At 39.2% G+C, this 13,879-nt stretch overlaps 1 protein-coding gene across 1 annotated transcript in view; it reads right to left on the reverse strand.

Annotated features, from left to right (window-relative positions):
- Positions 1–958: 958 nt before the first annotated feature.
- The window catches only part of LOC131907297 (cytochrome P450 2C70-like), a 55,142-nt gene continuing 42,221 nt past the window's right edge, over positions 959–13,879 (reverse strand). The window contains exons 8-9 of the mRNA XM_059258397.1: positions 8,994–9,135; positions 959–1,346 (exon numbers count right to left, since the gene is read on the reverse strand). Coding sequence (XP_059114380.1) covers positions 1,165–1,346; positions 8,994–9,135 — 324 coding nt within the window. The 3' untranslated portion in view covers positions 959–1,164. The remainder of the gene's footprint in view (positions 1,347–8,993; positions 9,136–13,879) is intronic.

Raw genomic sequence — 13,879 nt, forward strand, 5'->3', positions numbered from 1 at the left:
TTATATGTTTATAAAACATCTATAATATATCATATAAATAGCACTTACTAAGCACAGTTAACTTTAAACCCATATATACGTATACTTATTTTTGTGTATACGATGTTATATAGAGTCATATGTGAAGTACAGAGCGGTAGCTCTGGAGGAAGATAGGACAAGGGTACCCTTGGAAACTGGGAAATTCAAGTTTTATCTCATGTTACTTGTAGCTAGAGTTTTCCTGCCTGGCCCACCGTCAGGACAAATCTCTATCACCTGCCAGTCCCACAGCCTCAGACCTGACCAAGTAAACACAGAGACTTATATTGGTTACAAACTGTATGGCCATGGCAGGCTTTTTGCTAACTGTTCTTACAGCTTAAATTAATCCATTTCCATTAATCTATACCTTGCCACATGGCTCGTGGCTTACCGGCATCTTCATATGCTGTTTGTCATCATGGCGGCTGGCAGTGTCTCGACTCAACCTTCCACTTCCCAGCTTTATTCTCCTCCTTGTCCCGCCTACACTTCCTGCCTAGCCAATGGCCAATCAGTGTTTTATTTATCGACTAATTAGCAACACATTTTGCCATACAGAACTTCCCACAGCAGTTACTCCTCTTGGTAGGCATGATCTTCCCTTGCTATCTTCCTGTGTGCATACACAGACATCTGCCAGTGTGCTGACATACATGTCCATGCACATCACTTAGGAAGATTTGTACATATAATCATACTTTAATAGGTTATGGAGAAAAGACAAAATGTATACATGACACATTGTCAAGAGATTATTCTCCTAGTTATTGACACAGGATTGAGTCATGATTGGGTTCAATATTTAATTAGTTTTCTTGACAATCACAGAATAAGTTCTGTTTGCTAACTTTTACTAAAACAAAACATGTATTGTCCATTTAGAATGCACCCAAATGAAAATATAGTTAATGATCTGACAAACACTGCAACAAAATTTTATTAGTGCTGAATCAATGAGGGTTTTTAATATTTGAAAATTGGAACTGGTTCCTAAAAATTGAGAAAATTTTAGTGTAGTTCAGAGATAGCAGTTCTGCCATCAAGAAGGATTGCAAGATACAGGTATATAGAACAGGAAAGACCTGTTTGCTCACAAATAGAAGCAGGGTCTCAGTCATCCATGAGAAAGACTACCCAACTTCAGACTGGAATGAAACAAATCTCATAGGATGGAGGCAAAGACAACAGGCCAGTTTGAACTGGGGTGGTATCAATGTCCTCTGGATTGACCAGAGGTTTTAAAATAAAATGCTGTAAAATGTTGGTCAACATTAAAAACAATTCCATGTGGGCCAGACCTTCTCCAATACAAGCTCTTCTTCCTAAAAAAGATGTGACAACTGATAAGTCATTTAATTCTGATTCTGAATCAACACACATAGAATAGCTGCTAATGAATGACTAATTAACCCAGACTAATTACCCAACAACTGACTGCATTTTTGCACTGTCTCGATTTCTTTCCTGTCCTTCCATTCCTCAGGACAAATTTCTTTATTTTCTTTTCTTGAATCTTTTTTGTTTTTTTTTCTTATTTTAATATTTTTATTTCATAAATGAGAAATGTATTTGCATCATTTTTACCCCTCCATTTCCTGACTTCTAGTGCTTCTGTGCCCCACCTTGCTCACTCTTAAAATGGTGACTAATTTAATTATTCTTTTTTTTTTTTTCCAAGACATAATTTATCTTTGTAGCCCTGGCTATGCTGGAACTGTTGTGGAGACCCGGCTGACCTTAACTCACAGAGACCCACTTGCCACCTGAGTGCTGGGAATAAAGGCATATGCCACCATGTCTGGCTGATTATTCTTGTTAAATTATGCATGTGTGTGTTCTATGAATACAGAGAGACACCCTACTGAGTCCATTTTGTGTTGCTCATATGTAGATTTGTTTAATCTCAGTATTTTTATATTTTGACATTAATTTATTAATTGAAATTCTCATACATATGCATAATAAATTCTGGTCACACTTATTCTTCCACACACTTCCCAAATTCCTCAGGGCAAGACCCCACCCTGCAAAGCACACAGTTTCTGAAAAGGAATTGAGGAAGAGCTTACACCTGAAAATGGTGGCACACGCCTTTAGACTCAGTGCTCAGGAGGCAGAGGCAGGAAGATCTCTGATTTTGAGGCCAACCTGATCTACAGAGCTAATTCCAGGATAGCAAAGATTAGAAAGTGAAGGAAACCATCAAAAACAGGAAGTTGGTAAAAATGTATTTGAACAAGAGGGCCATATTCCAACTCCAGTAACCAGAAGAACGTGGCTGCTTTCAGCTACTGGTTCTGACTTTAGAGTCAAGGATGTAAGAAAGGGGTTGTGGAATCTCCCTCCACAGATAAATAAAGCAGCTGAGTCAAGGTGTGTGGTATGGGGGCCCCTGCATGGAGGCGCAGAGAGGCCAGTGTGTGAAGTTGTGAAAATGAATCATGGATTTTGTGGTGATATATTGTGTACCCCAATAAAGCTTGCTTGAGGATCAGAGGTCAGAATCAGCCACTAGATCAAACACAGAAGCCAGACAGTGGTGGCACACACCTTTAATCCTATCACTCAGGAGGCAGAGATCCATCTGGTTTTCTATGGCTTCAAGGCCACACTGGAAACAGAGCCAGGCAGTGGTGGCACACCCCTTCAATCTCAGTACTGGGAAGCACACTCACCTTTAATCCCAGGAAGTAACATTGATGAGTGGAGAAAAGTATATAAGGTGTGAGGAAACAAGAATTAAAGCAGTTCAGCTGAGATCCTTTTGGGTGAGGACTCAGGGGCTTTCAGTCTGAGGAAAAGAATAGGCTGAGGAGTTGTCAAGGTGAGGTTGACTTGCTCTGCTTCTCTGATCTTTCAGCTTTCACTCCAGTATCTGGCTCTGGGTTTTTCTATATAAGACTAAGATTCAAAGAAGATCTGGCATCCAATGTGGGTTAAAAATTCACAAAAAACCCATTGTCTGTGGCTCAGGCCTGAGCTGCACAGGGCCAGGGTCTTCATATGGGCTGGAGTCCCTAACCCACTGGATAAATTTCTGTTGCAACCTCTCTGCAACAAATTCCCCAGGCTTAAGCTCCAAACACCCCAGAATTAGCAGCTTTTGCACATTCTCCAGTGCAGAAAGCTGGCTTTTTGGCTTTTATGTCTCATCTAGTGGATGGTTCTGTCCTCTGATCCCTAGGTAAGTTTATTAGGGTACACAATATATCACTACACTTGGCTTCTTTTCTCTCTAGGTAGGTTCTGATTTTCCTTGGGCCCACTCCTCGGGCTGCTGCCACACTGTCATCTGAATCGTCACTATCAGCAGATTTTGTAAGTTAATTAAGATTTCTTCAAGGAAGGAACTAGTTAAAAGAAAGTTTTTCCCCACATTAAAAAATGAGAAACAATTTACAATGGAGAGCATTTGGTCTCTGTTTGATAATACGATTGACATTCTGAAATGGAACAACTAAATGAGAGGATAATTAATGTTGATGGGATTTATGTAACGTCAATTATAAATATTATTTGTTTGATTATTTTTGTTTTATTATTAAAAAAGTTGATTGATATGAGTGCCAAGATAAAAGTTTTAGAAAAACTTGTTAAAACACATCATAGAGATATTCAGACCCAGACAGAGGAATTTAAAGGTGAACAAATCTCAGCATTGCAATGTATGGTTACAGAGAAACAGCCTAAGACTTTCAAACAGCCAACCTTACCCTATCTAGTAACCTTACGGGAACTGCCAAATGCTCAAGGCTGTGTTAGAGCTGACTGGACTCCATTGCAAATGTTAGATTTTAGGAGATTCAAAGAAGCTATAGTCTCATATGGTATGCATTCCCCATTTGTGAAGCAGATGTTAAACTTGTGGTCCACTTATAATAGAATTATCTCTTAAGACTGGAGAGATTTTGTTACAGCTGTGTTAGAGGCTGGTCTCCAATTACAATGGAGGACCTGGTAGAAAGATGATGCTAAGACCACTGAACAATGAAGTAGGGCTAGAGGTATGGAAATCTTCCAAGATTAACTTCTTGGAGAGGGAGATTATGCTAATGTAGAAAGGCAATCTCTACATGATGACTACACTCTGGCTTTATGCTGAATGGCAGCTTTGAATACTTGGGACAGAATTGGAGAAGTAGGAAAGAAAATTGAGTCATTTACAAAAGTTATACAGGGCCCAAAAGAAACCTTCACTGATTTCTTACAAAGGCTGTCTTCAGAAGTAAATAGAATGATACCAAATTCAGAAGCTAGACAGATAATAATTGAATCTCTGGCTTTTGAAAATGCTAACACAATGCAAAAGAGTAACTAGGCCATTAAAGGCAAGATCAGCACCCTTACAGGAATGGATCTGAGATACAATGAATATTGAATCTCATGACCATGATGATACTTGGATAGGAGAAGTGATTTCCAGAGGTTTGAAGAAAAATAATTATGCCAAATGTTTCAAATGTGGTAAACAAGGTCACCTTAAAAGGGACTGTAGTCAGGGCATTTCTAGAAACAATGTTTTTGCTAAGAACAATTCCAATAGTGTGCTCCTCCCTTTTGGATTATGCAGAAGCTGTGGCAAAGGCAGACACTAGACTAACAGATGTAGTCCAACAAGGGACAGACATGGTAATCCCTTGCCTTTGCTATTGGGAAACACCATTAGGGACCTCTCACAAGTCCCCATGTCAAATTCCATTTGGTTCTTTCCTGCCATTATAGAAGAAACCCCTTCCCAGAGCAATTAAAAAACCTAACACCTATTGTAAAAAACCATACTGTTCTGCATGATAGAACATCTTTAGAAAATAAAACAAAAATTTAGGGAGAAACTATAAATAAAAATTGATAAAGATTAGAAAAGGAAACTGTCCCAAAGTTAGAGTTGAGGAAGGGTTTTGTGTTTGTCTTTCCGGAAAGTAAAAACAACCATTCTGAAGAATTTAAAGAGCTTTGAACAAATAAGCATCTGACGATGAAGCGAGAACTATCTGGAAAAATTACCAAAGAACAAATAGTCTGACCCAATTCGATCTTTGAAGTCTCCAAAAAGATGATGGAACCACATGATGATTCCATCAGGATAATACCACTAAGATGACAATGACAAGCACCACTCAAAGGTCAGTTTTGGACTACAAACTGCTCAGGACAATTTCAAAAGGGCTAGTTGAAATGATCCAGCCTCACAGACTACTCAAGCAAGGACTTGAGACAAGCCCTGCATTTTCCCATTATGCAGAGACTAGACAACAAATGATACAGCTACTTCTCCCAGGACTTGACAATTAACCCAACATTTTTCTTTTTCAGGATCCTCTAAAGATGTTGTTGCCCCCAGACAGCTGGAAATAATTTTAAGAAAACAATGTCCAAATTCCCAAGGGTTAGGGTGAGTGTTTTTTGTCATTCAATGGGTTATGTATAGTTGTCATTGCTTAGAATGGTTGGTTACAAGTTGTTAATTGATAATGGTCAGAAACAAAAGCTAAACAAGGAGAATAGATTCAGGGTTCTTGTTTGAAAAAAAAGAAAAAGAAAAAAAAAGAAGATATAAATAAGAGGTAGATTATTGAATCTACTCTTAAAAAAAGAGATATAGAAATAATAGGATCCAAGGGTGGATTATTGACTCTTCTCTAAAAAAGGAGAGGATATAGATACAAGATAAAAAGGTAGATTATTGAATCTACTTTTAGAAAGCAACTACTAGTTTTAAATATTTTACATTGGATTGGATTTTTGTATATTGTATGCAATTTATGTATATTGATACAAATTTGAGATTGATTTTGTTAGAAAATACTGTACATACATTTCTACTCTTGTTCAAGTTATTATACAGCTCATTTAACAATGTAATATTAATTGCTAGTCCTTGAAAGTTATTATTACCAACAATTAGGATATAAAGAAATGCAAGTTAGCATTTAGTCACCTATTACAATCAAACTTGCAAGTCATATTAGGTATGTTTTTAAGGTCAAACAGAAATATATTTTAGATAAATAGGTCATTTTCAAATACTTCAGAGATCTACAGAATATGGCATTTAAGATGTTTTAATAACATAGATTTTTTTCTTTTTTTATGACTATGACACATGTTTGCTCCTGGCAGCACTCATCTACTTCAGAGAAGATGATGGGCATTGAAGAAACTACTTATGGAGTTTACTTTCTTTGTGGCAAAAGTTATCCACGGGGCAAGAAAATGCTCTTGCCTCAATTGCTGACAGTATGCTCTCCAAAGTGGAGAAGCAGCACACACAAAAAAGGAATGCTGAACCTTCCTAAGACAAGGTAAAGGCCCTTTAGAAAAATCTTGCTTCACAGGTAAGTCTGTCTCATATGCTAGGCCTGTAAGCTGAAGATGGATGTCCCAATGTTGCAGAGGAACCTTGGGTGACCGTCCAGGCAACCAGCTGTTTCTGTCATTTCTCCAGTTTTTTGGAAGTCATTTGTTTCCACTTTCTGCTTACTTAGGTAATATTTCCTTTTTGGGTCTCTGAGGGAGTTGAAGACTAGATAATTATATAGTTTTCCTTGTTAACAAATTCAATAAAGAAACTCACTAAAGATATGTAAGATGTGTAAGTTTTAAAGACATCAAAAGACTGTTTTGGGTTGCTAATACAAGTTAGGACAGAAAAAATTAGATACAACATTTTGGACTCACCAAATTAGAATAAATAATGAAGTATTTTTTCTGAATTTGTTAAATGTTAGTGGACTAGACATTGTTAATGTAATTCTTGCCTGTATATATTATATATACTTATTATACTTATTGTATATAGTTTTTCTTATATTAATTATAACATTCTTTTATTGTTTTAGACAAAAAGGGGAAATTTGGTGATATATTGTGTACTCCAATAAAGCTTGCTTGAGGATCAAAGGACAGAGCCAGCCACTAGATTAGAAATAGAGGCCAGACAGTTGTGGCACACACCCTTAATCCTATCACTCAGGAGGCAGAGATCCATCTGGTTTTCTGTGACTTCAAGCCACACTGTAAACAGAGCCAGGTAGTGGTGGCACACACCTTCAATCTCAGTACTGGGAAGCACACACACCTTTAATCACAGGTAGTGACATGGCCAGGTGGAGAGAGGTATATAAAGATGTGTAGAATCAGGAAGTAAAGCAGTTCAGCTGAGATCCCTTTAGTGAGGACTCAGGGGCTTTCAGTCTGAGGAAAAGGATCGGCTAAGGAGTTGTGAAGGTGAGGTTGCCTGTGGCTTGCTCTGCTTCTCTGATCTTTCAGCTTTCACTCCAATATCTGGCTCTGTGTTTTTTTTTTATTATAAAATAATCTAAGATTCAAACAACAGATTTCACTTCAGATCCTAAGATGCTGGAGATGCCCAAATCATGGGATACTGTAGGAGCCCACAAAGATTCCAACTTGTGGTTTGTTCTATTTAGATTCAAGGTCAGAGAGTCAGAGCCTATGTTGTTCAGGCTCTATAATAGGATGCTGAGGCCAAAGGCATGCTTACCAGTTGTCTTATGCTTCAAGACCTAATTACAAAATGCTTTGCCATTAGGCATGGTTACTGGGTGTTTAGAGAATTAAGAAAGGGTCTATACTTGTTTGTACTTCATACTTTGATCTTGAAAGGGGGAGGTCTCTTGGATTTCCCCTTGCTAGTGTATAAAAATCCCATTTGGAATAAACTCGAGGCAACTGGGTATTGATCCAGAGCCCTCTCAAAGCTATCTTGTGTCTAACTTTTTCTCCATCTATGTCTATATTTTTCCTATCTAGCATTACTCAATTACTTACTCCTCACTTCAAGGACCCTTTGATAGGTCAGGACAGGACCCCAACAGGATATCTGCCAAGGAAAACTGCTAACAGGGTGTGCAACTATCACAAGAAAGAAAAGTATGTTGCAGTCAACAAAGGTGAAAAGAGGTCTGGAGATCTAAAGAGCTCTTTGACATCAGACATGGAGATTCAGTGTTTGGAGTTTGCCCAGATGGCATTTGGTCTTGCTTTGGTCCAGTATTTCCTCACTATGATCCCTTTGCTCCCTTTTAGAACAGTAATGGATATTCTGTGCCATTATGTGTTGGAAGTATGTGATGTGCTATTTTATTTTGATTTTACAGGGGTGATCACAGTTAAGAGATTGCTATGAGTCTCCAAAAGACTTTGAACTTTGGACTTTTAAACAGTGATGAAACTGTGATAGAGTATGGGGACTTTTGAAGTTGGACTGAATGCATCTTTGCAATATGATATAGCTACAAGCTTATGGGGGCCAGGGAGTAGATTGTGGTGGTTCGAATAGGAATAGCTGGTATAGACTCATATATTTGAATTCTGGCCATTAGGTAGTGGCACTATTTGACAAGCATTAGGATGTGTAGCTTTGTTGGAGTTGTATGGCATTGCTGAAGGAAGTGGGCTACTGGGGGTAGACTTTGGGGATTCAAGTGCTCAAGCTAGTACCAGTGTCTCTCTCTTCCTGCTGCCTCCCAATCTAGATACAGAATTTCCAAATACTTCTCCAGCATCATGTCTACCTATGTGCCACCATGGTTTCTGCTATCAAAATAATAAACTAAAGCTCTGAAACTATAAGCCAGCTCCAATGAAATGCTTTCCTTTATAGAAGTTGCCATGGTCATGATGTCTCTTCACTTAACAGAACAATGAGGCAGGCACTCCATGTAGGGTGTTCCTTGAGTTTACAGTGACCTGGATCCTCTGTATGGAGAGAAAGGCCTCAGGAAAATAGAATTTGTTTTAGAAAGAGCACTTGAGAAGCTCAGCTCTGGGTCAGGAATCAGAATCAGTGGGTGAAGGCTCTAATTTGATGAGAAGCAGCCTTCACCTTGGGGTTGCTGCCTCTGGCCTCATATAAATGGCTATTTATACCACCCATGGGAGTCTCCATGCACAGTGCTTCTCACTTCACCTGGGCCCTAAAACACGTGGAAACAAAGTTTGCTTGCCTGCTGAGAAAGCCATGAAGTAGTCACTCTTCTTGAAGTTGCCTCTCTCATCTAGAAAGTGGCCAGGGTCAAACTTCTCTGGGTGGGGAAATTCTTTGTTATCATTCAGGGCAGAAGTCAGACATGCCATTACACTTGTACCCTGAAAGAAAGAAAACCAAAGCTATTTATGATGAATATTGTAAACCTAAAAAAAGTTCCAGCATCTCTCATTTGATCTCTTTGTTCTGTAGATGAGCAGATTAAGGCACAAAAATGAAGTCATTTGTTCCATGTTAAAGAACACATCATACCAGGCCTTGCTGTGGGATAATGCTTTTGTATATTGGTTTAATAAAACGTTGATTGGCCAGTAGCCAGGTAGGAAGTATAGGTGGGATAAGCAGACAAGGAGAATTCTGGGAAGAGGAAGGCTGAGTCAGGAGGTGCCAGCCTGCTGTCCAGGGAGCAGCATGTAATGGCCCACAGGTTAAGCCACGGAACACATGGCAACATATAGATTAACAAAAATGGGCTGAGTTTAAGTGTAAGAGCTATTCAGTAGTAGGCCTGACCTAACGGCCAAGCAATTTTAATTAATATAAGCCTCTGTGTGTTTACTTGGGTCTGAGCAGCTGCAGATCTGGGCAGAATACAGAAAAACTTTCAGCTACAAGGCCTAATGGTCTTATATCCTATAATTCTTTTTCCAGGTCTCTGTGCATTGTCTTCACAGCCACCATCACTAATTTGTGGTCTGATATCAGCAGCTTGCAGAATTGAAGAAGGTTCCTGGAGTGCATTGGTCTTGATAATATTCACCAGTGACATCTCACAGGTTACTGCCATTGAAAATTCTACTTGATTTTGTAGAAGAGGAGGTACAAAGACTGCAAGAGCCAGTTGGGAATGAGGATACCAAGGAAACAAGGCCTTTTAGACACAACAGGACTTGCGTGTTTATGAACTAACCAAGACTGACAGCATGCCCAGAACCTTCAAAGATCTAAGGCAGATAGAGTTCCAGCTCTGAGAAGGGAAGTGGACATATGCTCCCATCCTTAACCCAGAAGCTATCTCAAATTAATAACCACTCACATAAGAAAAATTAGTTTTCTCCAACAGTCTCACTGGGGAAGCCAACCACACTTCAGAGCAGGCAACATGCACAGTAGTAGATGGCCAACAGAAAACTGACTAAATGATATTTTTGGAACATTTTGTTTCATTCATAAGGCATTCTCTTGGCATATATTTTTTTAACTTACAGGTCTTTTGTTTATATACTATGGCTTCTGCTTTGTGTTTTAATGGAATTTCTGTGGGTGCAAATGTGTGCCTCTGCATGTGTCTTTCCTGTGCCTTTTCTTTGTCTCCTTTTCTTTTGTTTGTTTTGTTCTATTCTGGTTTGTTTTTGTTGGTAGTGGGTTTTTTTTTTGTTTGCTTGCTGTTTTGAGTTGCCTGTTTGTTTTCTGATGAGAGAGAAAAAAATGTGTAATCAGAATGCAGTATATGAAAAAAAACTATTTCAATTAAGGAAAACTATTCATCTCATTAACTTCAGAATAAAAGGTGAGTCATTTTTCAAAACCTCATTGCCAATTTCTTCAAAAACCTGCCATCTTCCATCATGTGAGCAGCTGAAAAGGACCTCCCCTTTGGCTGTGTTCTTCCACAAGAAAATTGTAAGACTCTGATGGAAGGAGGAAAGCACTTCCAAATTCAAGATTATGTTTTCACTGAGAGTAGTAGAATTATAGATGAATACAATGAATTAGAGTTTAGTTTTCAGAATCAATGGAGTCTTAGCCTATGTCTTAGCCTTGAGCTCTGTAACCATCCAGAGGTCAACATTTCAGTGGTTCATTTAAATCACACAAAAATTATCACACTTGTATCAGATCACTGCACACATAAATTAACAATATATAAAATGCTTTTTTAAATTTTTTTAAAGATTTAAACTTTTATTTTTAATTGTGTATATTTGTTTTTTTAATTTTATAATTTAATTTAATTTTACATATCAGCCATGGATTCCCTTGTTCTCACCCTTCCGCCCTCCCCCCTGCACCCCCCCTTTCCCCCAGCCCATCCCACATTCCCATCTCCTCCAGGGCAAAGACTCCTCTGGGGATTGAGTTCAACCTGGTAGATTCAGTCCAGGCAGATTCAGTCCCCTCCTCCCAGGCCGAGCCAAGTGTCCCTGTATAAGCCCCAGGTTTCAAACAGCCAGCACATGCACTGAGGACAGGTCCTGGTCCCACTGCCTGGATGCCTCCCAAACAGATCAAGCCAATCAACTGTTTCACTTATCCAGAGGGCCTGATCCAGTTGGGGGCTCCTCAGCTATTGGTACATAGTTCATGTGTTTCCATTAGTTTGGCTATTTGTCCCTGTGCTTTTCCCAACCTTGGTCTCAACAATTCTCACTCAGACAAATCCTCCTCTTTCTTGCCAATTAGACTCCTGGAGCTCCACCTGGGGCCTGGCCATGGATCTCTGCATCTGGTTCCCTCAGTCATTGGATGAGGTTTTTAGCACGACAATTAGGGTGTTTGGCCATCTTATCACCAGAGTAGGTCAGTTCGGGCTTTCTCTCGACCATTGCCAGCAGTCTATTGTGGGGGTATCTTTGTGGATTTCTGTGGGCCTCTCTAGCACTTTGCTTCTTCCTATTCTCATGTGGTCTTCATTTATCATGGTCTATTATTCCTTGTTCTCCCTCTCTGTTCTTGATCCAGCTGGGATCTCCTGCTCCCCTAAGCTCTCTTTCCCTTGACCCTTGCCCTTCATTACCCCCACTCACGTCCAGGTTGTTCATGTAGATCTCATCCATTTCCCTGTCATTGGGTGATCCCTGTGTCTTTCTTGGGGTCCTGTTTTCTAGGTAGCCTCCCTGGAGTTGTGAGTAGCAGTCTAGTCATCTTTGTTTTACATCTAGTATCCTCCTATGAGTGAGTACATACCATGTTTGTCTTTCTGAGTCTGGGTTACCTCATTCAGGATGATTTTTTTTCTAGATCCATCCATTTGCCTGCAAACCTCATGATGTCATTGTTTTCCTCTGCTGAGTAGTATTCCATTGTGTATATGTACCACATTTTGTTTATCCATTCTTCAGTTGAAGGGCATCTAGGTTGTTTCCAGGTTCTGGCTATTACAAACAATGCTGATATGAACATAGCTGAGCAAGTGCCCTTTGTGGTATGATTGAGCATTCCTTGGGTATATGCCCAAGAGTGGTTTAGCTGGGTCTTGGGGGAGATTGATTCCCAGTTTTCTAGGAAAGCACCATATTGATTTCCAAAGTGGTTGTACAAGCTTGCATTCCCACCAGCAGTGGAGGAGAGTTCTTTTTTTTATCTTTGGTGTTAGAGGTTACATACTGGAATTTCCACATGCTAAGAGCATTATGATAATTATAGCATCATAGACATAGACAGCTATGATAGGACCATGAAGGTAAAGTACCTTCAAATTTGACATAATTCCTATATCCATTTAGATAGGGAGTGGGTTCTCTGACATGATGTATCATGGCTTTGGGTATAGGGAATATGTTATTTGGAGGCACTAGATAAAAAAAATAAGGCCACAATTCAGGGTCACTTTGGCTGTACATCAGGGCTTGGCTGCTTAGTGTTACAAAAGGCAGATGATGCAAGGCCATAGTAGCCTTTACTTACCAACTGTCTTTCTGGAGAGGAACATATCCTGATTTCTGGGAGTGAGGGGGCTGTGGCTAGATTGTCTCTAACCTAACAGCACCTACAGTAAAGAGGGTACAGAGAGGAGGAGCGACTTAAAAGTACAGCAGATCTCAAAAAGCATAGCAGCATCTCTTCTATAAGGCTCTGGCTAGGGGATTGATGGCTTTAGTGAAGGAGGTAATCCTATGGCATTCTAACAGCACCACAGCTCAGAGGGTGAGAGCTGAGAGCCATATACTACTATTAAGCAATACCCCAAGAAAGGAGAAGCTGAGGTCCCAATATGTCCAGGGCAAAGAGAACATGATTAGAATACTGGATATTATATGGTAACTCCAAAAATTCCCTCCAAAACCAGTTGACAGAGAAACGCAACCTAAAATAATGCCCATAAAAATGGCTAAACCGCAATGGCAAGAATAGTGCTAAGACTAACACAGTGGAAACCATCTGCAGGTAGTTTAACTTCCTGTGAAATACCAACCCACCGTTACAGGAAGACAGTATAACAAACTGCTCTAAAACAACATTCAAAATGCTTAACAAAGCATAAAATTAAAAAATTAGTAGGCCTGGAAAAGAAGGAAATGTAGCTTTAATGAAGAAAAACTATCAGTAAATGTGATCAGGCTGTGTGATTGTATAGCTTTAGAGTGATCATACTCCAAAATGTTACAAATGTACCTGAGCCCTTGTAGGAACAATTGTAAAAGAACATAGAGACACTGCATTTGTAAGTGAAGGGATTTGTCTTTAATATAACCAAGTACTATAAAATAGTGAATATTAATAAATGGAAAGTGCAAAGACATAAATTCTAGAATTTAGAAGAGCAGATTTGAAAATTAACTACATGAAAGTGAAAATATGGGAATACCAAACATAAAGACATTTGTCAACATAGATGCATATAAACTGAGCACCAGCACTCTACATGAAGGTCTCCAGTAAACACATATGTTCTTAGAGTGGAACTTGGGCAAAACTGTGGATATTCTGAAACATAGAATTTTCTTGAAAAAGGAAAATAGTACAAAGTGGGTTTTCCACTATCATGGTATCATCCAGATGGCAGGTTCCAAGAGGAAAGGATTAAATGATTATATATTGGCTATATAGCATTAGTCTCATTGCTTAAACAACCAGTGTCGAGCTTCGCTTGTAAGGCCCACATAGAAGCCAAAAGGGAAAGGT

The sequence above is a fragment of the Peromyscus eremicus genome, chromosome 1 (genome assembly GCF_949786415.1).
Source record: "Peromyscus eremicus chromosome 1, PerEre_H2_v1, whole genome shotgun sequence".
NCBI lineage: Eukaryota > Metazoa > Chordata > Mammalia > Rodentia > Cricetidae > Peromyscus > Peromyscus eremicus.